Source organism: Prinia subflava, chromosome 2, assembly GCF_021018805.1.
Source record: "Prinia subflava isolate CZ2003 ecotype Zambia chromosome 2, Cam_Psub_1.2, whole genome shotgun sequence".
Taxonomy (NCBI): Eukaryota; Metazoa; Chordata; class Aves; order Passeriformes; family Cisticolidae; genus Prinia; species Prinia subflava.
In genome coordinates this window covers 31,481,572-31,509,477 of record NC_086248.1, presented here as the reverse complement: position 1 = coordinate 31,509,477, position 27,906 = coordinate 31,481,572, and the positions used below count along the sequence as shown (strand labels likewise).

Genomic DNA, 27,906 nt, shown 5'->3' with positions numbered 1-27,906 from the left:
CATTAGGTGCATGAGTAATCCTGCATCCTGGGCAGAGCACGGGTGGAGTTCAATCCTGTGTCCAGATTAACATTCCTACAGCTCCTGAAATGTGCTGTGAACTTGTTTTGGCTTTTAAAACATTCCACATGCCTGCAAAGTGGCAAGGTGAATTTGATGAATGCATCCTCACTTGACATAATCTATAATGTAACAATTTGGACAATCAAAACCTTGTATAACTTCTAGAGCACGGAAGCTTGTCTTTGGCACTACCTTTCAGTGCAGTACTTTGTACAGTCAGCCTTACTTTTATTTGTAAAAGAGAGATAAGGATAATTGTTATCTGGAAAAAAAAAAAAAGTGAATGGACAAGTAAATAAAAATGTAAATTTGGTGACTGACTGAAACCACCTCTGTTAGGCAAACAGGATATAATGTCAGGAAACGATCAACAAAATACTTCCAGTGTAAACAATCCAAGCAGTGCTCAGCACTGTCTCACCCTCTGATGTGACTCTCCCTCATCAGAAGCAGCACATCTCTACTTTCTCCACTCTTTTCTCCTTGGGAAATTTAAAAATAACCCAGGACACAGCAACATCTGTTCTGTGAATCTTCAGCGTAAACACAGGAAGACTCACAATTTAAATTGGAGTGCAAGAACTTCGACCTAAGCAAAGGCGGGGGGGGCGGGGCAGGGAAGTGGAAATAGAAAACAAGGCAAAACATGTTTTACTGTACCCATTGCCTGTGTGTAAGGAGCATTTCCAGTTTCATTCCTAAGAAAATAGGATGAACCTCTGTAATTTCAGTCTAACCAAGACTTTTCAGAGCACCAGGAACAGTGCGGATGGCTCGGAGCTGCCAAGCAGTGTTTGTTTAATAGCTGTATAAGGAGCAGATGCAGTTTGGGGCTGAGAGGGAGGGCACAGTGCCTTTAGCATCGCCCTGTTCCCCCCACACCTCGGTGCAGCAGGTGGGGCAAGCAGCAGTGGAGAAGGCTCCGTTCTCAGGTGGCAATGCACAGAGGCGGCGTGTCAGCGCTGCTGGAACTCGGGGCAGGCTCACACTGTGCACACCACAGCGAGAGAGTCTCTCTTGAGGAACCAGAGCTATAACAGCACCGTCTAAAATGTGCAAACTCCGTGTTCTGGATGGCCTACCAGGAATTCCACAAGCCTTCCAAACACAGAAAGATCAACAGTACAAGGCAGCACAACATTTTGACATTTGACATGCACATGCACCTCTTGTAGCCCTGCCGCAAAGAAGTGACAATACTCCAGATGTCCAAGGTGTTTTCATTCACTCAGATATTAAAAGTGAGCATTTTAATATGAATCCAGGTTGTTATGGACAGTAAACAGCTTTTATCATTAAAGTTGCCATATGTTTTTAAAAAAGATATGTTATTGTAGGAACCACCATATTTTGTTGAATGGTAGTTTGGAAGAAGGAGCAGGTAAAAGACCCTAGATGATTTCTCAGAAAACCCTGCAAGGATATTAGGTTTTTGTTCACAGAATCACAGAATGATTGGGGTTGGAAGGGACCTTAAAGATCATCTAGTTCCAGCCCCACTGCCATAGGCAGAGACACCTGCTTGACCAGGTTGCTCAAAGCCCCATTCAGGCTGGCCTTGATGAATGGTGGTTTGAAAGGACAGGCAGGTAAAGGACTCCAGATGATTTCTCAGAAAACCCTGAAAGGACATTACATATGTTTTCATTTCAAAGAATATCATACAATATCCTACTTAAATTTCAATGGAAGTGTATTCTTGTGTGTAACTCAGTGGATCAAACTTCAGGCTATTTAATATAAACAGGAAAAGGTAAAGACTGTTGCATTTGCATTAAAATTTTCACTCCTGAGATGGTTGTTATTAAGGATTCAGTATCATGACTGCTCAGTTTCTCTTCTCACACTTTATGATGAAAAATTAAATGCAAAAATCTGGTTTGACATTGATTTCAAGACTTTACTGTATGCATCTCTCCAGGTGGAATGCTTGTGTTTGAATCATATTTGTATTAGCTAACTTTCCCTGTGGATTATATGTAGCTACAACTCCTTTTCACATCACATGTAATGGGTAAAATTCTGTCTGTAAAAATGTCCATGGGCATAGACTTAAGCCACTTAATGTGAGGCCAGAAGTTCATTTGCTTTACACTATTTTGTTGGCATACTTTAAGTGTACATGAGTGTGATGTAATGACGCTGTATCTGTGTAATGTGGTCACGGTAAAATACCTCACAGCTTGCCAGCAGCAACTCTGGGCATTTCCTAACAGCTGACTATTCTGGTTTAGCACTTAGATACTCCCCAAAATTATTTTATAGTTTTACAATCAGTTTCTGATAAAAACTAAAGTTACTGGTTATAGAACAGTTTTGGAATTACCCATGCAGAGTTTGCAAATGTGGCAATTGAAGCTGCCAGCACAATTTATCTATTATTTGTCTGGATAAAGAATATCTTGCTCATATGTTTGCAAAAGTACCTTTTAAACTTGGCTCAAGGTTGAGCAGCTTATGTTCAGAGAAAGAACAAGAAAATTTGCTGGGATTTTAGCAATAGTAGATGGCGTTCCTTCCAGGATCAATCTTTGGTTTCTTTCCAAGCAGGCTTACTCTAGATAAGCTCCATTCATTTCCTTATAATGTAAATTATTTACTGGAAATAAATGTGTAAGTCTTATTTTATCTGCTTCTTTTTACTTAATGTTATGTGCACATGCATAATTCTCCAATTTTGGCAGTAGTGAAATGGTCCTTTTTTCTCTCTCTTTCCTGCAGAGTTTACATGAACATCTATTTTGACTACACATGAATCTTTTTTAATATTCTAACTTTTCCACAGGCCTTCTGTATTTCAGCAGTTTCATACAAGTTACAAAAAATTTTAGACATTATGTTTTACGGTAAGAGTACCTATTTAAAGTCTTCCTGTTTCATTTCAATTCATGAGTAGTTTTTTTCTTTGACAACATGTTACTTTAGGAAGATAGATGGTTTTGCATTTTCACCCCTAGCAATGTGTGATTGGTTTCTGAAGCTGTTTTTTGACTGGGAGTAAGTGTCTTGGACTGGCCCCATTTTTCAATTTCCTCCCCTTAAAGGATAATTCAATTAAACAAATAGATTATTTTGAATTGTGAGTAGCTCCAGAGAATGAGGCTTGCATAAATAATGGCATGAAAAGAGGTAAGGGGAATCCCTGACTTGTGAACTTGCAATCCTTCTGAAGTCCAGTGCTTTTTGTTTTACTTTTGTGAGTGAATTCATTCTATAAACACAAATGGTGAAGACAGGAAAATGAGATTACAGTACCCCAGGGTAGCTGGAAGATATTCCTGGAGCCATCCCAGTATTTGAAGACAGATGGATTCCATTCCTGGTACAACACGCCCCATGTCTCTGGGGAAAGAATTTTCCTTTGTTTCTGCCGAAGCTTCTCTTTGGCAAAGATATCATGGGCCCACTCTCATGCATATTTAAAAGAAGAATGGGCCCCACCAGTTTAGATACATCATCTGGAGGACAGGGAGGAGCTCTAGTGTAGAACCAGGAAAAGCCACACAGATAACACACAATACAAATTACCACAGAGTTGGCTTTTTTAAATTTTAGCTTCCTGCCCCCACTCCCTGTCAATGCACTCTGTGATCCCCTACATGGAATTCCTTTCTGGTGATGAACAGCAGTTGCCAAGAGAATAACCACAGGCTCATCTGAAAAACAGAACTAGCCTGCAGTAAATAGATAACCTGTAGATGTCAGGAATAGAGCTGTCCTCCTGTCATGGAGCAGGGGCTACTCACCTGCAGTTAAATGAACTTTAGTATGGATTCAGTACTGAGATCGTGGTGCTGAGAGCTTCTCACACTTCTTAGCAAAGGGAATTCTGTGGGGTTATTAACTAATTTGTAAATCTTTCCGTAAAGGCTACTGTTCATCTAGTGTGTTTGTGAAGAATTGTGTCCTGTAAACATAGCTTGAGGACTTTTCTCTCATCCCATTTCAGACTGTTCATTTTAGGCATTTTAGCTTTAGCTTTTGAGCTAGTCTTGGGAAAGAAAAGTTTAAGAGGAGTAAGTAAACCCCTTGAAATTCTAACACATCTTTAGGCAGGGACCAGAGGATGTCTGGCAATAACCTAATTCACAAAATATGGGGGTCCAGCTGTACCTCTCCTACATTTCATGCTGATGTAAGAAGCAAGAAAAATATACATAAGAAAAACGATGAAAAGGAAGATTGCTGATGCTGCTGAGGTAGGAATGCAAAGCTGTTGCAGGTACCTCCCTCCTGTCTAGCCTTTACTTATCACTGTGGGCTTATTATACAGAACAGAGAGAATTTAATTTACATTGCTTGTTGAATAAATCCAAAGATGTGAACTCTGTTGTTGCTATCTATCTGGGCAAAGCACTTAACAAGCTTGCTGGGGGACTGATTACTTTATGAAGAAATAATACTCTTTTGGCAGAAAAATAGGCTGCCAAAGTAGCACATTGTTTCAGCTCTCTTCCTTTGCAGCACAGTTACACATGCACTTGAATGCCACCAAAAGCACAGACAGACTCCAGTTGCTTCCCCATACCCTTCCCATATGTGGGATAACCAGATTATCTTAAAGCTCACCCTGAGTGCTTTCCTGCTCGTGAGCAGCCCTTGAGCTGGGTTTTACACCCACACCTAAATTCCACCACCAGCTCTTCAGCTCCTTGTGGTAGAACTTTAGGTGCAAGATAAGGTAAACTTCACTGACAAGTTAAACACTCACTGTAGCATAACGTTCTCTCCTGGAATGCTTATTTGGCCCAGAGAGTGCCAAATTGTCCAGTTCTGACTCAGTTACAAAATGTGCTAATAATCTGAATAACTTATCTGTTCACAAACAGTTCTAGGAATTGCACTACTACTCAAATTATTCCAGAAAAATAGCAGTTATCAAAAGCTGCTGCATTTTGCTTTCAGTGGCTTATAATACTTTCACTAACCTTTGGTTGCCCAGTTTTAAAGTTTTCCAAATCAGTTATTTGCTGCAAATTGAATGCTAGCTAAAATTCTTCTGCTCACATTGCTAAAAAAGAGTAACATGGATTATAATGTATTAGAAAGTTGCCCAGAGGCTTGTAGCAGAGTTCTAAATTTGGCAAGCAAGTTGTGTTTTAGAGCTTTGCCTTTTGCCAAGAGTCTTGAAATGCAACCAAATTTAGTGAAGCTGTGAACCTCTGATGAGCATCAGATATGGGGTGGCCTTGGACCCCATAGTTTCATTCTCAGAACAGCACACCTGGAACTGCAGCACTGCCCAGTAATTCCTCTGCAGCATCAGCCACCTTTGTCACACCAAGTACAGGAACTCAGAGCAAACTCACAGAATCACAGAGTGGCTGAGGTCAGAAGGGACCTCTGGAGGTTATCTGGTGCAACCCCCTGCTCAAGCAGGACCATGTCCAGACAGCTTTTGAGTATCTCCAAGGATGGAGATTCACAGCCTCTTGGGGCCCATGCCAGTGCTTGGTCACCTACATGGTAAAAAAAGTGTTTCCTGATGCTCAGAGAAAACCTCTTCTGTTTTGGTTTGTGTCCATTGCCTCTGGTCAGTTTGTTACCAGCCTCCAACCAGATACTGTACCATGGATCACGACTCCAAGGTCAGATACTCAGCCCTAAACGCATCTCACCATCTGCTCATCCAGCCTTTACTTCCTCAGCTTCTCTGCTGATGAAGTTGGCAACATAGGATCATAGAGGGAAAAAGATAGCAGTGGCCATTTTTCTGGAGTGTAGCGTGAAGATCTGGGCTTAAAGACATGATAAAAGATTAACAGATGTAAGAGCCAAGAGAGACTGGGAGAAGAACCAGTACACGAGGGATCTCATCAGGGGTTTGGAAGGAGGGAAAGGGGCAAAGGACAAGTGATGCTTGGGTGAAATCCGTAAAAACCACCAGAACAAGTTCCCCCCTCAAATGTTTTCATCTAGGTAAGCAAGAAAACAACAACACACCACGACCGCTTATGGAGTAACAAAAACAAGAACTGTGGTATTAGTTCTAAGACTGACCATCATACACTGAAAATGGAAGTCAGAAAAACCAAAGCATGCACAATGCAAAACATGCATTAAGCAAGACAAACATAAGCACTAAGAAGGCAGGAAGCATCCAAAATTTTTTAAATTGTATCAGGAATCTTAATTTAGTCCACTTGCACGTACAAACTTCTATGTGATCACACTTTGTCGGAGTCCATGTTTCCATGGATCCTCCACTTCAGATACCACTTCTTGCAACAGAGGCTAAGTCAGTGTTTAGGGAACTTAAAATTTCACAGCAAACAAAATTACATGCTATATGATTTGTATTGTTCATGAGAATAATGTAATGAAAAAAAGTAGCATTTTTTAAATCATCTAAATAATGTTTTTCAAACACGAGCACATGATCTATTGCTACATGAAAATTATCCATTTGGCAAGTTAATTACAAATATTTTCCAGATGTCATTAGCTACATTCTTATTTTCAGGTGCCCAATTTGAGATGTTTAGGGTCAGATTTGCCAGAGTTTCCAAACCCAGAGCAATGAAACAACAGCTCTATACAGGTACAGTTGAAAGCACTTCACTGTGTAAAGAACAGAGCAAAAAATTGGAAGACAGAATTATACACTCACTTCAACGCTGGCTTCAGATAAATCTCAGGTCAATAGAATTTCAGTCTAGGCAAACAGTTCTAACCACAAAACTGGTTCCTCTCAAGTAGCTAAGTAAACAGCAAGCATCTTTTTAAGCTTACTTTTCAACGCTCAAAAAATGAACAGCTGAAGCTTGAATTTCAGCACTTTAGAGTAGCTTAGCTTAGTTAAACTAAAATGTCTTTAACGTCTTTCCCTGAACTCTAGCAATCAACTTGCAATATGGATATAATGATATGGACCAACTCTGACTGGACAAAATAAGAATAAAGCCAAGTTCACCCCACCTAGTATCTAGCTGGCCTGAAAAAAACTTCAAGAAAGTTTGAATTCAACAATGTCCCTATGAAAAAGGGAACTTCCACTGACTCCACAAATCTTCTTGCTTTACACAGACAACCAAGACCCAGGGATGCAAGTGAGAAAGCAAGTCAGAAATCAGGCTAACTATACTGCATTCAAGTTCATTAACCATGTATGAACAATGAAGAATAACAGAGAGCAGAATGAAAAACTCACAAGAAGACTGTACAGTAAGGTGTAGGGCCAAAAATAAGCTAATAAATTCATCAGCAGAACACTGTCCTTGCAAAACAAAGACCTGGCTTCCACAGAAGGGAAAAAAACTTTAAAAAGTTATATGACTTTTTAATTAAATATTGCATCATAAGCTGTCCATACAAACACATTCAACACACTGTTACAGACATTTGCTTAAAAATGTCTTCTTGATTCTGGAACCTAAACATTCATTTGCAGCACAAATTTTGCTTGAAGTCTAGAAATTTCAGTGGTTTTATAGTGAGGAAGCTGTGCAACTTCTCACGGCCTTTTAATGCCCTTTTGTAACACGGAGATAGTATTACAATATTGTTTACAAAGCAGTTTAAGTTTCAGGACTGAGGAACATTTAAGTAAAAAACATACTCCATTTGTTTGCATTCCAGTACAATTTATGACCTATTTAGTGCCATTTTCTGTGAGAAACGTGTCATCTTGTAATCTTGCTATTTTGGGGTTTTTTGTATTACAGAACTGACACACTATCTGGCACATTACTGACGTATAGTATGAAATAGATTTCCTGGCCTGAAGATGCAAATGTGAAGTTCTCTAGAACTAAAAGAATTATTGTTTTCAGTCTGCTACACAAACAGTGAATTCATCAAGGCCTGGTTGGATGGGTCTCTGAGTTGGTCTAGTGGGAGGTGCCCTTGCCCACAGCAGCTGGGTTGGAACTAGATGATCTTTAAGGTGTCTTCCAACCCCAACCATTCTATGATCCTAAATCTTTAGATCCTAGAAATTTAAAATTCCAAAGTATTTCCCAAGTTCCTATAATCAATGTCACAGGTTTGGTCTAATGTATAATAATGTCCCTGTCAAGGCTACCATTGCATTTCTAACATACACGTAAAGATGAGGGAAACAGGCTAGTTGTTAAAAATTTAAGTTAGGAAGGAGAAGCCTAATGTAAACAGGCACTGTCACAGACCTTGTTTTGAACAGTTACATCTGGAGGTAGAGGTTTGCTAACAATTTGCAAACTACTGCTGTGAGACAGCATGGGTATCTTTGGTTATAGTATATTTAGTTGACATCAGTATATGTGCAAAAGTAAACCAAGTTCCAAAACTTAGAAATATGTTTAAACAGATAGAGTTTTGTGTAAATAGTGGATAAATTTTCCTAAGGTACACCACTGAGGACATCAAACATGTTTTAATCCCTGGTGTTTAGGCCAAAGTCTACACAGACTCTACAGGCATGAAGCTCAGGCTGGCTGGAGCACGATGCTTTTCCTGTAAGTGGATCCTCACAGCTTATGGGAATAAATACTCAGCTGAATCAAACAAGTCTAGGTCCCACTGCCCTTACCCAGTCAGCTTTCAGTAGAAGAGAACCTGGCCCTGAAAATGTAACTTTTAAGTATCATCTGAAACTATGACACTGTGCAAATGGACAGATGCACGATGTGGATTTGACTATTCTATTAAAATAAAACACCTATTTATACATTTAGCCCTACTTTTATACATTTAGTACATTTAGCCCTACTGCTGCAGATATACAAGAGTCTTTTATTTTAAAAAATACAATAGTTTTCTTTCCTGCCACTGCTTTAGTGCCAGTTGCACTAAAGCCAAATACCTGATGATTGGGTAAAGTCATACCCCAAAGAACTCTAGAGAGTTACATAATGACAAATAAGCAGTAACAACTAAGAAAGAAAGGAAGACAAGAAACAAAAAAGGCAGGTAAGTCAAGTCTTTCTCATTTACTAGAAACTGGATACTTTTAAATCCAGATAATCTTCTGTTCATATATATTCATGTATGAACATAGCTTATCTATCTTTTTAAGCATCATGCATTGCAAATAGCACTGCTTCCTCTCCCCCAAGAACATCAACTGTGAGTCTAACAGGAAAAAAAAAAAGAAACTAAGGGAAAAAACAAACACATGGGAAAATATAAACAAGCAAAGAAACAGGCTGGCTGTTTGAATCTAGGTTGTGGCTAGCAGTTACTCTCAAAACTGAATAAGGAATCCCTAAGGAATGGTGTACATTACCCAGTTTCCTTTTGTAACCACAGGGTTGCACAACTCCAAATGCAAATGTGTTAAAAACAAGCAAAATCAAGCCTGTCAGAAAACTGTAACACACCACAACTGAGAGAACAATCACCTTCTGGATTACATCCTCCCTTGACCAGACTGGAGCTTAGAAAACAGACATCTTTCGTCACATCTTTGAGCAGGCTTTCTTGAGTTAAGCAGAAAGGATTTACTTCAAAAATATGGTGGTGAAAGGTAGGTAAAATGGCTGTTTGCCTCTCTCTTACTGTTTCAAAGCTGTGGTTTGTAAAATCAGCTCACCTTTGATTTCCAGAAGCAGGTGGGGAAAGTAAAGAAATGGGAGAAGGACCTTTGTGAACCCAACTCACTGCACAGAGGTTCTTTAGGGGTACTGAGTATGCAGGACTGAAGAAAGACTGTTATAAGAAGTGTTGTACCAAAATTAAAATAAAATATTTTATCAGACTCCAGTACCTCTCATCATTCCCACGAATCAAGACTGCAAAGAGCAAGCATCTTTATACCTACTTCTGTTCATATGCTGAAATACAACTGTCACTTTATCAATGTAAAGCTTTTAATCAGTGACCGAAAATACATTCTATTTAAAAATCAGAGGAGAAAAATGAATTACTAAATTAAGGAAACTGCTGCTGTTTGTTTGTAAGAGAAGTCTAGTATTTCAGTTTCCAGAGGTACTATATTAATAGAAATCAAAAACCATACATGTTCTGCTTTGCTCATTTGCTATGCAAGACATGAAAAAAATGAGAATCAACAGCATAGTTTCTCATCTTGTTGTAAAGCTTGCTTAGTTTTTCACCTTTCTTTACTGAATGTTTTGGAAGACAAGACTGTAGCACAACGTCAAAAATCAATTCTGTTCAAAGTCTCTGGTCTTTAAAGAGTGTGCTCAGTTTCTCGGCAGGAAAAATAGCAATGTCACAAGGGACTACTTAGATGTCTCTTCTGCTTTTGCAGCTATCCTGCAAACGTGCACCACAAGTACATGCATTTTTTATACTAAGTAATCCAAAACCTTAATAAGAATTCTTAACTGTTATTCTACCCAACCTGAAAAACAATACAAGCAGATACATTTAATTAGGTGGCCATCTGATCCCTTCCACTGCAGAATGCAGTCAGGCTACTCTGAAAGCACTTGTTATCCTGAATCGTCTACAGAAATATGCAACATATACTTTCCATAAGAGTGCATGTGTTGTCATTAAATCCACTTATCTAGTCCCCACCCTACTAGTTTCCACTGAATACATCTGATTCAGAAAAGGCACTGGTAAAACTTGTTAAGATTGCAAAACATAGCAGCATTGCCCACCATCATGTTAATAAAAAACACTTACCAAGCACATGCAGTAGTGAGCTTGTTAAACCAAGTCACAAAGGTCTTAAATAACTCATTCTTAATTCTGTAGGTTTTTTTTCTATTAACATCACATTTTATTAAAAAAATAAGTTTCCTATATTTAACATGTATATTAACTTGCTGTATGTGACTGAAGCTCTCGAGACCTTTAACGCTGAATGACAGTAAATCCAACACTTTCTTCACAGCTTTGAAAAAGGGTCAAAGGGAGGGAGGATGAAGGGGAGGACAGGGAAGAGAAAGGAAAAGGAGGAAGCACCAGGCCATTCCCAGTAAGAGAACCAGTTCTATAGCATTAAAACCAGAACCAGAACTAGTTCTATAGCATTAAAATATGAACCTGCATCACAAATATTAGAAAAAGGAAAACTACTATATCGATGAAAAGTGGATATATTCCATATAATCAAAACATACCATTGGGAAAGCCTAGACTAGGAAGGAATACATTCTATCTGCAACTGTCTCTCCTCTATTTCAAAGAAATTATTCTCCTTCCCTCTCTTGTATAAACTACTATTCCAGTATGCCAGTTGCACTAAAGCCAAATACGCAAGTCCCTGCATTTCCAGAGTCTGGAACTATTTCATCCCTTTTTTTCCCCACCAATGGAAAGGATACTGGATAAAAATTTGAAGGAGGAAACAACTCAGAGGTGTGCACATTACGTATTTAATTTGTAGTCCAGGAAATTGCCCCCACATTCTTTCAACAAGAAAACTGCAGGAGTCATCTCTAACAGAACACATATATTTGGTGCTTACATATTCTCCATGGTTTATGCGAGAGAAACCAGGGAATGAACAACTCCCCTAAATCCCACAGGTTATCTGTACAAAAGATTAGCAGCCCACAGTTGTACTGCTCTATGTGCAACCACTCTGCCTTGGTGAAAGAACCCCCTGGAAACAGAGGGTGTCACAGAGAGTGCTCTGTGCAGGAATGCCCTGGAAGTAACATCATTAGCAGCTGTATTTTCAGGGTTTAGTGAGAATGAAAACTCATGGAGGCCATGAAGCACTGGGTTAGACTTGATGTTGTGTACAAAAATAAAATCTCAAGGGGCCCAAAGTTCAGCTAATGAACTCTCTGCTGCTTCTCTTTGGGAGAAGGGAATGGTAAATGACACTCCCAGTAGAAAAATCAGGCAAGAAAATATTATCTGCAAGGAGAGATAGAAGAACCTTCTCTACTCCCACAAATTCCTTCCTGGGAGATGACACTTTCTGGTTCCCTTCAAAGATATCTGTACTAGTAGAAAAATGGAGATATATATCCTTGCACAAATCTTACTTTCTTCACTTCAATGCCAAAGCCTTTCTAGAACAGGGATAAAAGGCTACATTTGCAGTTTAAGCGACAATGACATTTTAGATTGTTGTAAAATCAAAATACACTGGAAATATCTAAGCAAGTCCCTACATTAGTTTGATGCTACCTAAAGCCAAGAACAAACAAGCAAGCAATGAACACTGGTATTTTGGTTTTTTGCATGGATATTAGAAAAAATAGTAATCATACACTTTTTTTCTTTTTAAATGTTCATTACTTAGATAAAGCACATATGAATGTAACATTCAGAATTGTAACATAGAAAATGTAATGTGGGCAATCTGCTGTTCCAAGTACACTTACCAAAATACAATTTTATAATGAAGAAAGTCTCAAAATACACCTGTACAACAATTGGGATCCACAAAATATGATTTAATAGTCACTCAAGATCACTTCATTGAAACCACTTTTATAATACTGTTTGAAGAGCTACCTCTGGTCAAAGAGCAGTCTCCCCCTTTCCCTAGCCTGTCCCACTAAAGCAAGGGTGGAATTGTAATTGCAATGCGTATCTTCTAAACCCCCAGATCTGAAGCAGTCTATGAGCTGTGACACTGCCCACACTTAGATACTGGGAGGAGGGAATCACCCTCCTGGAGGCCATGGTACACTGAGACACTTACCCATATCATTGTTGGTAGTGCAAGCAGAACAATCTTGTAAAGGGCAACTAAACAGGGTCAAAATATGAATTAATTATCTCACTACCAAATCATTCCCTATGTGTTACTTAAGCATGTAACGTTAAAACTTAACTGAAAAAGAAAATGTAACAATTTCATCCTATATTTTCTTTATTTCCTTTATGTTTAGAAGTTGCTATTTAAGTTCTATTAACAGAAATACATAACAAAAGCTCCCTATCAAGTGGAAAAAAAGTAATTACAAATGCTGAAAAAGTTGGCCTCATTAACATATGTACAGACTCACTTAATACACATCTTTGTGGGAATTAAACCATTTTATGACACACATTTATACAGGCATTAAACATTCCCAAGTAACTTTGAGCAGAGAACACGCCAAATCTTTAGTCTGGGTAGACAAAAATGTAGGTTTCAGTTTTGATTGTGGAGCTAACATGCAACAGATACAACATTCAGTCTGAGCTGTTGTTGGTAAGTTGTTCTGTCTTTTCCTGCAAAATGGAATTTGGGTCTTTCTGTCCCTTCTTGTCCTTGTTCTGCTGTTCCTGGAGCGTCAGGATTATTTTTCGAATTTCTTCTCTTTTGGTTTTCATTCTTGGGCGTGGAAACCAGTCTGTTAAGTTCATTGGTAGCTCAAAACTCAAAATGGGATTCTGAAAAAAAAGATCATTTGGATATTACAGTAAAGAGTTATAACCTAAATGACTGAACAGAACTATCATGAGGAAAAGTACATTCTTCCTCACTTCATTCCATGAGCATGGAACAAAATTTCTACAATTTCTGTTTTGTATGTGTATACTTATGGTAAAATCAATCAAGCTTCAGTATGTTACAGACTAAAATCCATCCAGATCACAGTCCTGATTATAAGAATGCCTGAACAATCTATTATGTTTGCTATATCTTTTAGATTAAGCATTTGTCTGCATCAATATGTAAAACTTTTCTAATAAAGAAAAAAAAAAGAGAGTGAGAGAAAAGATACTGTAAAGATACAGGGCAATTTTTAAGAATCACTAGCATCAAAACCTAGATCTGATCAGGAATCCAAAACATTAGGATCAAGATGAACTAGGCAAGACAGATTTAGATTTCGCCCTAGAAAACAAAGTCCCTGCCTACCACCAATGCTTTTTATACTTACATTCTGTTTTCTTGCTATGTATCATTCATCCAAATAATTACAATATTTATTATTACGAAGCATTATCTACTCCTCTTCAGTGATACTGTACAACAATTCTACCCTAACTGAATGGCAATTTGAGGAACAGTGCTGTCTCCCAAAGAAATTCCTCCCTTTCTGTACTCCAGTTTACATCATCGGGGTTCTTTAAGAGTGACATTACATTCATCACTGAGGTAAGATCAGCAAGGCTGCTTGTGAAAAAACCTAGTGACATTCTGCACAGGAACGTGTCAGTGCCTAAGGCTGCACTAGCAACGCGTTTCTGTGCGCGTTCAGTGCGGGGAAGACAAGCAGTGCCGCGCTGAGAGGCCGGCTGGGCTGGGCTGGGCTGGGCTGGGCTGGGCTGGGCTGGGCTGTTCTGCGCTGTGCAGCGCTGCGCGCCGCCCCGGCCCCGCAGTTCCGGGCAGCGGCGCCGCCCCGCCCGCAGCGGCCCCTGGCGGCCCCACGGGCGCGGCCGGCTCGGGGCGCTCCCGTCCCGCCTGGGACAGCCCGCCGGGGCGCTCCTCACGGCTCACCCACACCGGCAAGCCACTCTCAGTTCCAAAGGACACACGTCGTGACTAAAATAAAGCCACAAAGAATAAAACGATATGCCTCAACAGTTCACAAACATCAGATTAAGCACCTGCTCCCACATACTCTCCAAGTTTGTAGAGCTGGTACAAAATCAGACTGTGGGCAATCTTCCAAATACAAAGCAGCTGAAATTGTTCGCTGAGGAACTTCAAGCCAGTCTAGTACTGTACAGCCCGCTCAGGTTTTCCCTCTCCACTGGAGTTACTTTTGAGAATATCCTGTGATTTGCTCTCTGACACACACATGTGTCGTGCCTCTTCTCTGGCAGACAGTGCTGCTGCACGCTGCCAGACTAGGCAGGACAAGGGATTCAGCCTGACATAATCCAGCAATCAATTCACCAAAAGGAATGGGCTAGGATTAATAAAACTTGATTGCTCCCCGCACCCCAGTGAACAAAACAGGAGGCACTTGGTTATGGTTCTAAGCTCTCAGGAACTCATCAGTAAAGCAAAGCTTTTGCCTTCCATATGCATGAATGCATCCACTAAAGATTCACTGCTCTTGTGTAATGTACGAATGGAGGGAGGGCTGAATGGATAAGCTGCCAGCTTTTCCAGGAAAGGGTTAGCTACAGAAGAGTTCAGAACAATACTCTAAAGCATCAGGGATTCTAAAGAGTTACTGTCCCATGCCGGCAGCAATCCCACTTGACCATCATTTCTCCTCCCAGTCCAGACCAGAAGGTGCTAATGCCTCCACTTGTGAAAGGAGCTGTAGCTTGAAGACCAAGTCAGCTGGCAGGCAAGTAAGCATTCAAACAATTCCTTCAATGGAAACAGCATTTGGCATTTGGCTGTAACGATTTCACTTACATGTTTTCTTACACGTTAAAAATACCCCCAAAAGAAACATAAACCCCCTACCTGTGTCACATTTCTAAATTTATTCAGTCAGAGTTCTCTGGGGAAAATGATCAAACTTTTTGTAGTGCATTTGTAGTTTAGATTTTGAAGTTCTTACTGGATGATTTTGAAGGGTACACAGCAGAAGAACAAAAAGGAAGACTCTAAATGTGTTTTCTTTAGATTCTCTCAGAAATTTCACGCCTTACGATTTCTTTTATGTACTTAAAATTAAAAAGAATAATCAGTTTATTTTCAAAAAAGTTACTCTGTGTTTATTTATAAATTAGTTTATAATGCATAATCTCATTAACAGGTATTGAGCTACACTATGAGTTTTTATGGTTGTAATAATTTTCACAGCTTATATTTGATTGCTGCAGGAATCAAAAATAGCTTAAAGAACATACATACCTCAAAAAAGCTCTCCACATACTGGAGGATGTACACTCCACAATCACTGAAGTTGTTCTGCTGTGGCACTTTTGGGTTAGAACCTTTCATGACATCTTTGGAAAAGCTTCTTTTGCTGCCTTTCCTGACTTCCCATTCCACTTCTAAATATCTAGAATAAAAGAGCATGCAAATTATAATAGTTTTATTCCTTGAGGAATTTAAAAACAAAAACAAAAAAACCCACCAAAACAACAACAAAACAAAAACCAACCAAACCAAACCAAACCACCACCAAAAAACAGCCCCAAACCAAACTCAAAACAACTCCAGCAAACAAAAAACCAAACCAAATTAAAAAAAGCCTCAAGCACCAGATAGGAAACTTACTCCCTTAGCGTTTTCACAACATTTGACCGGGATGGGCCTCTCAGTGAGTCCATAAGCAAAATGCAGGGCCTAACAGAGAACACAAGTTTTAAATTCACAGTATTTTTACAGCAGCTTGGAAAACACAACGCTGCACAGAACTAGTTTGTGGGGTGGCCTTAACAAAACTAGATCAACACTCCAAAGTTCTGCCAGCACTGCTGTAACCTTCTAATTGGGACAGCTAAATGGCAAGATCTTTATATTTAACCATACACTAAGTACATTTAGCAATGTACTTAGAACATACAGTACTGTCAGACAATTTCTTACAGTTGCTTAAAACACCTTCAGGTGTCTAATGATCTTTTAGGAGCACAAGGTATCTGCGACACCAGTAAGAGAAAGTAAGAGACAGAGCCCACAAACGCCCTGCTGGAGTAGCAGCTTGAGGGTAGGTGGGACACTTCACAGCACACTGGAAGACATTAGGAAAGCATTTTCAAGAAGTGATCCCAGCCTGAATCCGAAAACTAGCTGGTAGTTATACACAAAACATGCACCAAGTCTATTTGGAAGACTTTAAAAAATAATGCATCTATAACTAAGTGTAAGTCTGCTTGAGTCCTCTCCTGCACCACAGACACTGGTATCCTTGATCTAAAGCACACAACCTTTCCAGGAGCCACAGGCACAGCAATCTTATCAGCCACCTTACACACATACTGGATTTATACATCAAAGATAACTCATAGCAGAGTTCAGAATTTCAGCATTATATGCAATATGTATTTTAAGGGATAAATAAATGCAATTACTCTTCATAAAACTACTTTTTCTTATCTAACAATAACACCTATACATTCAAAGTATCATTCAAATAAATGTCAAACTAGTAAATTCAGACAAAATATCTGCATGCATTTACGTAGAGGTGTGTTTGCATTTATAAACTAATTTAAATGTATGCAGTTTTTTAGGCATAAGCATATAATCACTTGAATAATGTTTGCTTGTACTTGTTTTAATTTCTGATAAAAGTATTTATAGAGGTACTGTTTTCTAAAAAAGCATTAAATGCTCTTCAAAATGCTCTTCTAAAAAATGTAGTACTTTGCAGGGGGAAGAAGTGACAACCTTTTCAAGGTAATTTTCTATTTTATATAGAAGTAATTTTAAAATATGCTAACAGTAAAGTATTTAAGTGCCCTCAATGAGTTTTGATACTTGGAGTCAAAGATATTATGAAATTTCACACTGGATTAAAATACAGTCTGCTGGAAAGTATTATGTACAGATAATCTGTTTAAAAATGGGACAAATTTATCCAAGCTATAATCAGAAGCTCATAAATATTTTTAAAACACTCAACACAGATGGACTTTTCCTTGAAAAGGTATTAAGTCATATATTCCATGACATCTACAAATCTGTAATTCTATTCTGCCTCCTAAGAATGTACTGCGAAAGTCTTCATCTTTCTAGTAAACCTTGCATTCACAAGAAAGGAAATACAAAAATAGATAAATTATGAACAAAATACAAAGGCGACTGTCAAGACAGCAATACTAGTAACAATATTTCTGGATTTCGAATCATGCATATGTCATACCATAATGCAAAGAACTGCAGTCAATATTTACTAAGAAATTATTCCTGGATATCAAATATTAAAAAAGGAAAGTTTTCGAATCCAGAACAGGTAAAAATCTTTTTCAAAGTGTGGAACACTTTTATTAGAGTAAAAAGAACAGAGAGAGACAATAAAGAGGAACAGCTACAACACTTTTAGATAAGAGAAGGGAGCAGTTAAAAATTACTCCCATTTTCCTTTACTAATATGAGTAGTAATAAAGATTTTCATCGCTATTAATTTAATTATTTAATTAAAAACATTAATCTGCTTTTTAATATAAGATACATTTGAACATGCTTCTGCACTGTGGTTTTTGTAGGAATTCAAGAGCAAAATACCAAAGAACAGCCTTATTGGAAGAAACAATCTTCATTTGCCTGATGCAGCACACAGGCTTAACAGAAACCAAAAAAGCTATTATTTCACTAGAAGTTTCACTCAATAAATTTTCTGCTCACTGAAGATTTTACTATAAAATTCTCTCTCAGACCCTAACAGCATGCTGATTAGAGTATCTGAAGATTCATGGATGCCTATTTCTCATAACTACTGTTCTATATTTCATAAACTACGAAATTTCCATTTTAACTGCTACAATACTTACTGTTTGCAGATAGTTGGCTTCAGGTACCATTGTCCCATTTCTGAATTACAGTTATCATCTACAAGGCCACCATCATCACTACTGTCTTCCTACAGAAGCAATATGGTTACAGATGTTTAAAAGTTAATACTGTTTTTTCAAACAGATGCAAAGGAAATTATTGTTACACTGACCATTTTCATTCAAGACCAATAACTAAGTTTAATAAAGAAATCATAGCTTTAATCTGAAACGATTCACTGTTTGTTAAGTTGATCAACTTTTAGTCACACCGTTTTTGGAATTCATGCTAGAATGACATGGATTGAATGCTGCTATTTATTTAAGGATTGTGAAACTAGAAAAAAGCAACCAACATTTTCAAAACACTGGTGGTTTAAAAGAGGTGAATCGCCATTATTTGGTTATAATTCAAATTATTAATACTTTTCCTTGCCAGTGAATGCTAGAACTTGCTTAGCAGTTTCACATATGTCATTTTCTAGGTGAAATGGGACAAGATCTGCAACAACTTCAGAAATAATATTTTTGCTCCAAAATGCAATAGCTTGATTCCTAGGGCAAGGAAAATTAAACAGCCATGATACACAGCATTGCAAAAACAATCACACCACAAGCCTGGAAATATCCTCCAGCCTTCTGACTTCAAAACTGATTGTTACAAAGGTTATGGAAGTTCTATGAACAAAAGCACTAAGTTGTTGTACCTAGAAGAATCCCAGTGATCCATAGCTTCCTACCCTTCCAGTGAGTTCAATATTAGTACTGCAGACCACTGTGTTATGGGGAAAGAGGTGCTTTGCAAAAATGGCAATCCCTGTACCAGCATGATTTGTGAACATTTTTGTGAGCATTGTGTACATTTCATTAACATGCAGGATCCTGGCACTGAAATCCTCAAGCTATGCCATGAACGCGTTACCGTATTAGAAACTACAGCCTAGCTCCTCGTACACTTGCTCATGTTACAGACTCAACTCCTTTTCTGGCAGATGAAAATGTTGGTCTACTCAGCTTGTCATGGTCCTTTCTACACGTGCTTTGTGCATTCTAGAAAAATATCAATGACAGCTTCATCCTGAATTAAGTTCTAAGCTACACGGCAACTAAGGAGTTTGGAATTTGTTCCTTTTCTCAAGGAATGCAGCTGGCCATGTGCTTGCTTCCCTGCCTTTATGCCATGTATTTCAGACTGGAAATACTGTACTAGTTATTCTCCACCTTCTGGAAACTCTAACTGCTACAAAACAGACAAGCAGTTTCATCAGGCAAAACTCAGAATGTTTGCACAGGTGGCACGACAGGAGAGGTGGGCTAAGTCCAGCTGAAAAGCACAGTTGGGTTTCAGCATCAGCTGGGGCTTTTGTATGTGTATACACACATACATGGCTACTTGGAAGTCATTACAGATAGCTGCAGACTGAAAAGTAATAGTTTGTTCTAGACTCAGAGGTCCAGAAAAGGTCATACACCTGGAATATGAGCAGGAAGGCCAATCAGGAAGAGCAAATCTGTAACTTCTGGCTTGTTCGCATTGAACTTACACTTGGTGAAGCAACAGAACTATGGAATAATGGCCTCATACCCAGCACTGAGTCAGACAGGGACATTTTAATATTCACTCTTTCCACAGCTTTGAAATCGAAATGTTTTCCAGTATGAACAAGAATGGTACTTGATTATAAATCCATGCTGTGTAAATCTGATTAGAAAAAGCACCAATGAAACAAAACAATAGAGTAGCACATACTTAAAAATGTGTCTGGTTATGTCCAGGAAATGCAGCTGAAAGAAGAGTAATTTGTTCTTGAGTTTAGTAGATGAACATGGAGTGGGGGAGACAAAAGATAGAAGTGTACTGACTTTCAGTGCTCCCATTAAAATCACTGTGTAATATTGCCATTACATGAAAGACTGACAAAATTAAATGCAGGATCAGTACAGCAGTTTTCTATTCAATAGTTAAATGAATAAATGTATAATCCTCTCTGTCAGCTAACCTGCAGATTTTTGTAGGTAACCAGTGCTTTAGACTTGACACTTGTAAAGCTAAGTAGCTTTAGACAAAGCACATTCACAATCTGTACACCACTTTTAAGCCATCCATTCAAAATACAACACAGCAGTTCACATTTCCTGAATAAAATTGCTAAATGCTTTACCTGGTTATCTTGGTCTTCAGAAAAATCTATAAGCTCATCTTCATTTAGTTTACTGCCATCAGCTGAGTCTTCACTATAGTTTAGTCTGATTTTGTGCAATCCATCTGTATCAATCACAGACAGCAGGATATTTAAACATCAATTACTATGTCATCACTGAAGACCAAACTCATTTTAAATACCTCAGATTTCCTCAGGATTGCTCACAGTAACTGTTACACAGCTAATATATAATAATTTACTCATACATATGAACAAAAGTGAAAAGTTTCTTCTAAGTAGCACAACAGAAATTATTGCTAATTGTGTGAAATGCCTATAAAAATTTTAAACACCTAGCCTAAAACCCACTATGAAATTTCCCCATAGTTCCCTGGAGCCTTTATAGCAATCTGAATTGGTACTGCTACCAAAATACGCACTCTGATATACTCTCTAAAATAATCATCTATTCCTATCCCTAGCTAGTTCCTTTCATAACATCAAATACATCCATACACACAGTGGATCACACTGAAAAAGGCAGTCTGTTGGGGAAGGTGAAACAGGGAAATCTTACAAATACAATTGCTTGGCAAAAGAATCTGAGAATATGAAACCTATAAGTGAAATAGAAATGACAACTAGTTTTGATGTGTAGGATTCCAAGCCAGTCAGTTACTGAACAAATGGAAAGACAATGGCTGAGTGAGCTGGAGGGAAGGTCCCTGTTGATTGAACAATGTCCTTGGCAAACAGAAGGGATGCTTCTGCAAGTTAAAGTGTCCAAGGGTCAGGGAGACCCTGCCAGTTTGGCAGAGAAGAAAAAAAGGGGTCTAGAAAGTAGCTTTTAGGGCTTAAAATGTAACACGGTATGGAAATGTATTCTAATAGGCTATATATAGATTCTATAGGATTTGTCTTTTACTGGTTGGATGTTGTAAATTTGCATATTCAGTACAGATATAATGTATTGTAACCAGAACTTAAGGGTCTCTCAGGCATGTTTATAAGCTGTAGCTGGCAGCTTTTAGGCTGGGCTCTGTATTACCCACGACCCAGGACTGCTGTAACAGCATCTCTGCAATGAGCAGCATCTTGGAACAGAGGTGCCTGGAGTCCTGCATCTCTCTCTGACTGCACATTCTGGGACTTCTCTTACAGTAGTCACTAGTTTATTATTTTTTAACTGGAATAATTTCATCCATCAGTTCACTTCCATGCAGTTATATGAAGTCTCGTGTTGGTAAAACGGAAAAGGCAGCTTGGGAACACACTGGTAGGGAGGGCAGAAGGAAGGATCAGCTCTCCTGGGAGCAGCAGCTTAGAAATATTTCACAGTTTGTTACATAAAAAGATTATCTGTAAATTCACTCCCAATGACCTCTATATATTTAGTCACATATTTAGTGGGGAACAGCATGAGAAGGAAAAAAAATTATGAATGTTCTAGCTTTACCTGTACAAGAAACAAATACAGACAGCTACAGGCTCACTAGTCTTACTACTTCCATACAAGACTTCAGAACAGATTTTGATGGAAAAAATAGTAAATTGTGGAAATAAATGAAAAGTAAATAATTCATCAAAACTTGAAATCTTCCTAGAAAGGGGTTAAGTAATATGCCTAAACAATGACAAAAATAAAAGTATTGGTTATGGTGTCACTGGAGGACATAGCACCTATTAAAGGAAACTAGGATTTCTATAAGAACAGTAAATAGGGCAGTGAAGTAGCTAGTGGGGAAAAAAAGGAGAACACCTGCATTTGAGAATATTTCAAAAGAGATGTTAAGGTAACACTCTGTAAAGAGGTCACCAGTGGAGTTCCACAGGGACAAACTTGGGAATTAGTCTTGGTAGTACCTTTGAAAAGACCTTAGCATAAGAAGTAGGTCATATACTAATGTGACTTATTGCCGACAGATTTAAAAAATAAAAATTGGTATTGAGACAAATCACATCTTGTTCAAAAACTGAGCAATAATAATAAAAAAAATTAGAGAAGTAATAATAAAAAGATATATTTTGGATGACTTCAAAGTTATTTAGATATGCATTTCTACAGATTCACAAATTCAACACCAGGATTTAGTTTGAGATCAAGCCATCTCAGTTTAGGCTCCCATATATAGTCAGCACCTAGGGTCTCCATGTTAGGAAACCATAATCAGAGCACAGAGCTACTTAACTGAACAGCTACTCTATACCTGCTTTGGGATGAGAAGAGGAGGTCTCTTGGCTTCACTGACTACACTATCAGAGGCACATGTGGTCTTTCAAGATATCCTTGGATATCCACAACTCACAGATGGATCTGGCACAGTCAAAATCCACCCTTCTAGAGTTGCTCAGATAACCCAAGGCAGAATGTCTAATTTCCATCTGGTTGAAAGGGAAGTTTAAATACAGGGCATCTAAATTCAGCTGCCTAAACAAATCCTTAGGGCCAATCTCACCCTTAAATCAGAACAGTGCCCCCGAGAACATCCGCTTTAATCAAAGGTTGCATCATATTCAATAGTTGAGCAAGAGAGTCTGAGCATTCAGGTTATAAAGAGAATGGCCATCAGCTGCCAATACAACGCAGCCAGAAAAAAACCCACAAGAAATCCAATCCTAAAAAAAAATCTGTCATAAAGCACATTCCAATTACAGACAAGCAACGGTAGCAGTATCCAAGTCATGAGACCACATCATACAGCAGCAATATCATAAATGGTAACAATCACACATAAAGTGAAAAACTGACTCAAGAACACATCTACACGCACCCCCAGTACCCCTCCAAAAGCTTCAAGGAATAGTAACAATGTTATCACAAATGAATGCATTTAGAATAGAAATTAGTCCTGTTTACATCCACAAAGATACTGAAGTGGAAATGGCCTGCAGTATATATTTTGAACCATATGATTGGTAATGTTTTCAGAACTTGTACTGTAAGGTATACAACCCCTTACTGTGTAAACTAAGTCAGTAGGAGTACTACTGGTGACTAAAGTAAAAGCTTTTGCATAATCAGATGCTTCCTAGTCTATGCCTTAAGGAGATCCAAATGCTGCAGTGAACAGAGAAAACAACCTTTTTCTAAATCCTTCACCTGCCTTTAAAAGTATGCCAGCTCCTTTGTTCACTGGGGTACAAACATGATTGCAGATTGGTGAGTGCAGTCTCCACAGCAGCAACGAATTGAGAAAGCCTCTCTAAATGTAACACAGTGGTCATGGAGGAAATTTTTTTTTTAGAATTGTTGTCTTCTTACTCTTTTTACATACCTTCTTACCAGGACATTAAAGAAATGAATAGTGTTGAAGCAAAACATCGAATGATAAAAGACACTGATATTAAGGCTGCTTACATCATCTTAGGTCAGGTTTCCCCTGCATGTACATTATAAGGATCCAAGGTTAACCACCATTCTTTCCGTAATAACTGCAATCCTGAGGGATGCAAAGTGGTATCTACAAAATTATTTTGTTTGAAAAAAGCTCACAGAACTGAAAAATTAATCTGATTTAAGAAAACACAGTTTTATCTCCAGCCCTTTGTCATGAGAGTTAATGTCAATAAAGCCACAAAAACTTTAAATGCAACGGCTATGAATTACTTACATTGCAAGCACTTGAAGTTAAGCCATATACTAAGCTTTTGAAGTATGAACTTTACACCATTGCAGAAATAGTAACAGAACTGAGATCTCCAAATATTTCATTAAAATGTACATATTTTTAGAATTACATACCCATCGATTGGCTAGCAGCTGTGAATTCACCCTGTATACCATTTTCATCCAGTGTTCTATGGTCTAGTTTATGGCATGCTGATTCCACAGTGTTAGGTTCTTCCACATCACTGTCTATTTGATTCAGTTTTTTAAAAGCACTTTTTCCCCTACAAGGACTTCTCCTACAACACAAAGATTCGCTGTCCTCTGTTTCAGTGTTTGGGTCGATTAAAGCTGTACTGTACTTTTTGGTAAAAGTCTTCTTTGCACTGGACTTGGAAGGCGAGTTTTGTGCATCTAAATCATTTGGCAAAGGAGATGGTGTGCTGCTCTCTCCATCTGAAGAGGAAGATTTCATCGGCATTGCAGCGTTTTCATGGTAATGGGGATTTGGTTCATATTTGGGTTTTTCTAAACCAGGAAAACAGATAACAGCCAAAAACCAGTGGGCCCTGCAAATGGAAAAAAGACATTAAAAACTGCAATTACATTAATGGCTCCATAATTATTTAAAGCTATACTAGCTGTTCACTTTTCTGACCAGGTTTTTCTCAAGCCTTCACAAGCTTCTATAAAAGTATGATTTCTCCATGCAAATAATCACCAACAAATTAATTAATATGATGCAGTTAGTTCAAAACAGGTGCTGTCTTAAATATTTATTTCAATTTGCTCATACTTCATACATTTTTTTCTTTCTCTGAATTGAAACTTATTTCTTTTTTTAACATTTTCTTCATTAATGCATGAATTCGAGATTGTAGAGTTCATGTTTTTTGGCTGTTTGAGGTTTTCTAGTAGTTCAACACTAGCAACACAAGTAAGCCAGAACTAAGGGTATGGCTGAATTGCCCATAGTCTTCCACGTATGAGATCTTCCAACTGTATTTAACACTTCACATTTTTAAAGAAATCTTGTCAACAGTCAGTTAAAGAAGGAGAAAAAAAGAGTGCTTGCAATGTCATCACAACGGCTCTGCTGCTTTCCTCACCCTTCACAGAACTCACATTCTAATTTTTCCAAATCAAAACCAGTTATACCCCCCAACACAAAGTGTAAGTTTTGCAACCATTTCCTCCTATTTCCTTGCTTCTTTAGGCTTCACTGACTTGCCATTCAGTCAGAACTAGAGCAGCAGCAAATTGAGGGACTGAGACATTACAAGTGGATTTTGATTGTCCAATTAAGAAATTTTCTGAGGGATCTTTGATTATCTACAGCAATAACAAAACAGAAGCCAGCTACGTATTACACAGGCAAAGTCGTATTTCAATGTGTTTTAGGAGATCAAAGAAAAAGCAGTAGCTAAAAATGCATGCCATACTAAGAAAATAATTAGATGGTTATGAAGCCTCAATTCCATCAAAACTTAATGGCAGTTAAAGTAAGTGGCCATTGCAAGCAGCACACATGGTATGGTTTGTCTTGAATGACTCACCACACCTAATAAACACATGTAGTACTGCCAAATCCTGGAATTAGTGTGTACTCTATTAACAGAGACTTTATGTACCAATTATGTCAGCAGACTAGCATATTAACCTGGATGTAAAAAGAGAACAACTTTTAACTTTTAAGAGAACAACCTGTTTTCACTGGAGATTTGAACAAGGACTGCACGGCCAAAGGACATGGATGCAGTCATGGTTAAACCAGACACACTGTTCTGAAGTTCATTCTGCCCTAGAGTCAACCTGCCCACCTCCAGTTACTGCAGTTTGACAGCTAGTTAGATGATGAGTCTACATTCCCTAAACCAGTGGTTATGAGATAGTCTGGAAAAACTTGTTGGAACTAGACACCAAAACCCAGCAACTCCCCAGCAAACCACAACTTTCTCATCTCCCCAGCTACTTGGTTATTTTTCTCCTCTGCAATAATCTTACTTTACTGATGTGGACATTTTACCTTCAGTACAAACTGTTGCGTTCTACTTGTTGAGACACACATTGCTTTGGTTACTTGGCAGTAAATGAACAAGACAGTGAAAATGACTGTGTAAGTAATTTTTATAAAACCACAGAGCTATTTGTTTTCCTTTTCAGGTAACTTCTAATTCACACTCATTTCTCCTCTGCATAACCCATGTACATATGTGAAAGACACATGAGAGGATGGTGGGAAGTGAACAATGTAACAAGTGCAAAGGCAGGTCAAAATTTAAATGACAGACAATTCAAAGTGTTGGTACTTGAAGTTTCATGGGAGAGGGATGGCAAGGATGAAGCCTGCAGTGGACAGGGACCTGCAGTGGACCTTACACATGAGTCATTGAAATCCTCTAGATCTGGACGTCTTGCCAGAGGTCAGGGTATGTCAAAAACCAAGGTCAGTGTTGATGAACACCTTTGTTGCGGAAATACAACTTTACAAAAAGGACAGATATATGTATGGCCAGTTATCTCATAACTGCCTCTATTACTGCCAGCCTCAGAATTCAGCTGGAGAGGAGGCACGAAAACAGGAAGATTTAGAAATTTGCCTCCCACTGTACAACGGCACAGTATCTAGATAAATCACTTTTTATTAAAAAAATCTCTTTTTTAACTTTTGAAATATCAGCTAGGTATGCCTATGAGACGTCATTTAGAAAATTCCTGTCTATCTGTCCTTAACTTTTTTATTGCATAGGTTTAAAATACAGTACTTTAACTTCCATAAATACTCTGGCTCAAGAACTAGAATAATCTAAACTTTGGTTTAGATTATTTCTGTGAAATATAGAAATGTGTTTGTCACAACTTGCTCTGATCTTAAGGAAAGCAAGCATCATCAAAGTCCTTAGCAACCATTAGAATGCTAATGGTCTGCCTCCTGACCCTTAACAAACAGCAGGACAAAGGGATACAAGGAAAAAGAATACAGTTCTCAAGGCAGTAGCCATTTTCAATTAAGTTTTCTTCCAATATACATTTATTGTAACTAAAGATGATCCCATCTATACCAGAGAGATCTCATTAGAAAGGACTAAAAAAGATAAATCCTAAAGTTATCAATGTCAAAAGCTTAGAAGAAAGAATGCGAGAGATTGAGGTAAAATCTAGAAAAAGTACTCAGAAAAGTTAATTTTTGCTGTCTTTATATTGTCTGATAATTCTTAAACTACAACACTTAAAGTCTTACATAACTATTTAATTTTTATCACCTGGAAAAAGATGGTTATTCTCTTAAGTTTTAACTTCAATTCTTATTGTAATGCAACTTTCAATTTCAGAATTATGAAGCTTAAGCCTTTACCAAATGTGATAAAAAGGTTATGTTCACTTACGCTTCATTAAGGGGAACAAAAATGAAATCTTTCTCAAAAATATCAACATGCCGTGTCCACGTTTTCACTCGTCCATGTCGCTTTTGTTGTATTCTGCAAGAAGAAACCAACATAAAATTTGTACAGTGGCTTATTTTATTTGAGGGAGCATTTTCCAGATATTTTCACCTTAAGAGCTTGTTAAGATTTTCAAGGGATATTCTATGTCTGCTACAGGTCTGAATGTTTCCTAGAGTTCTGTTGATATTTCTCTCTGTAAAGCATGTTAAGAGTCTTCACTGCACTTAGCTCTATGTTAAACTGACTTATCAACAGACTTACGAAAGGTTTGAAGTTTCATGAATATTTCTTCTTTCTCTTTGATTAAGGCGTTTATAGAAGAATGAACTGAACACATGTATTCTATCAGCATCTTCTTTTTTCAGCTTTTCAAGTACCAAATACCTAATTAGTTAGAAAAAGAAAAAAAGAAGGAAAAAATAATGGAGGTTTTAACTCAAAGTACTCAGCA

The 27,906-nt window shown here is 38.1% G+C and overlaps 1 protein-coding gene across 3 annotated transcripts in view; it reads right to left on the bottom strand.

Annotated features, from left to right (window-relative positions):
* Window positions 1-11,317: 11,317 nt before the first annotated feature.
* The window catches only part of SENP6 (SUMO specific peptidase 6), a 73,524-nt gene continuing 56,935 nt past the window's right edge, over window positions 11,318-27,906 (bottom strand). For all 3 annotated transcript variants that reach the window (XM_063389495.1, XM_063389497.1, XM_063389498.1), the window contains 8 exons: window positions 27,717-27,839; window positions 27,396-27,488; window positions 24,145-24,578; window positions 20,421-20,524; window positions 18,259-18,347; window positions 16,040-16,108; window positions 15,671-15,821; window positions 11,318-13,296 (listed from right to left, as the gene is read on the bottom strand). In XM_063389495.1, coding sequence (XP_063245565.1) covers window positions 13,096-13,296; window positions 15,671-15,821; window positions 16,040-16,108; window positions 18,259-18,347; window positions 20,421-20,524; window positions 24,145-24,578; window positions 27,396-27,488; window positions 27,717-27,839 — 1,264 coding nt within the window. In that variant the 3' untranslated portion in view covers window positions 11,318-13,095. The remainder of the gene's footprint in view (window positions 13,297-15,670; window positions 15,822-16,039; window positions 16,109-18,258; window positions 18,348-20,420; window positions 20,525-24,144; window positions 24,579-27,395; window positions 27,489-27,716; window positions 27,840-27,906) is intronic.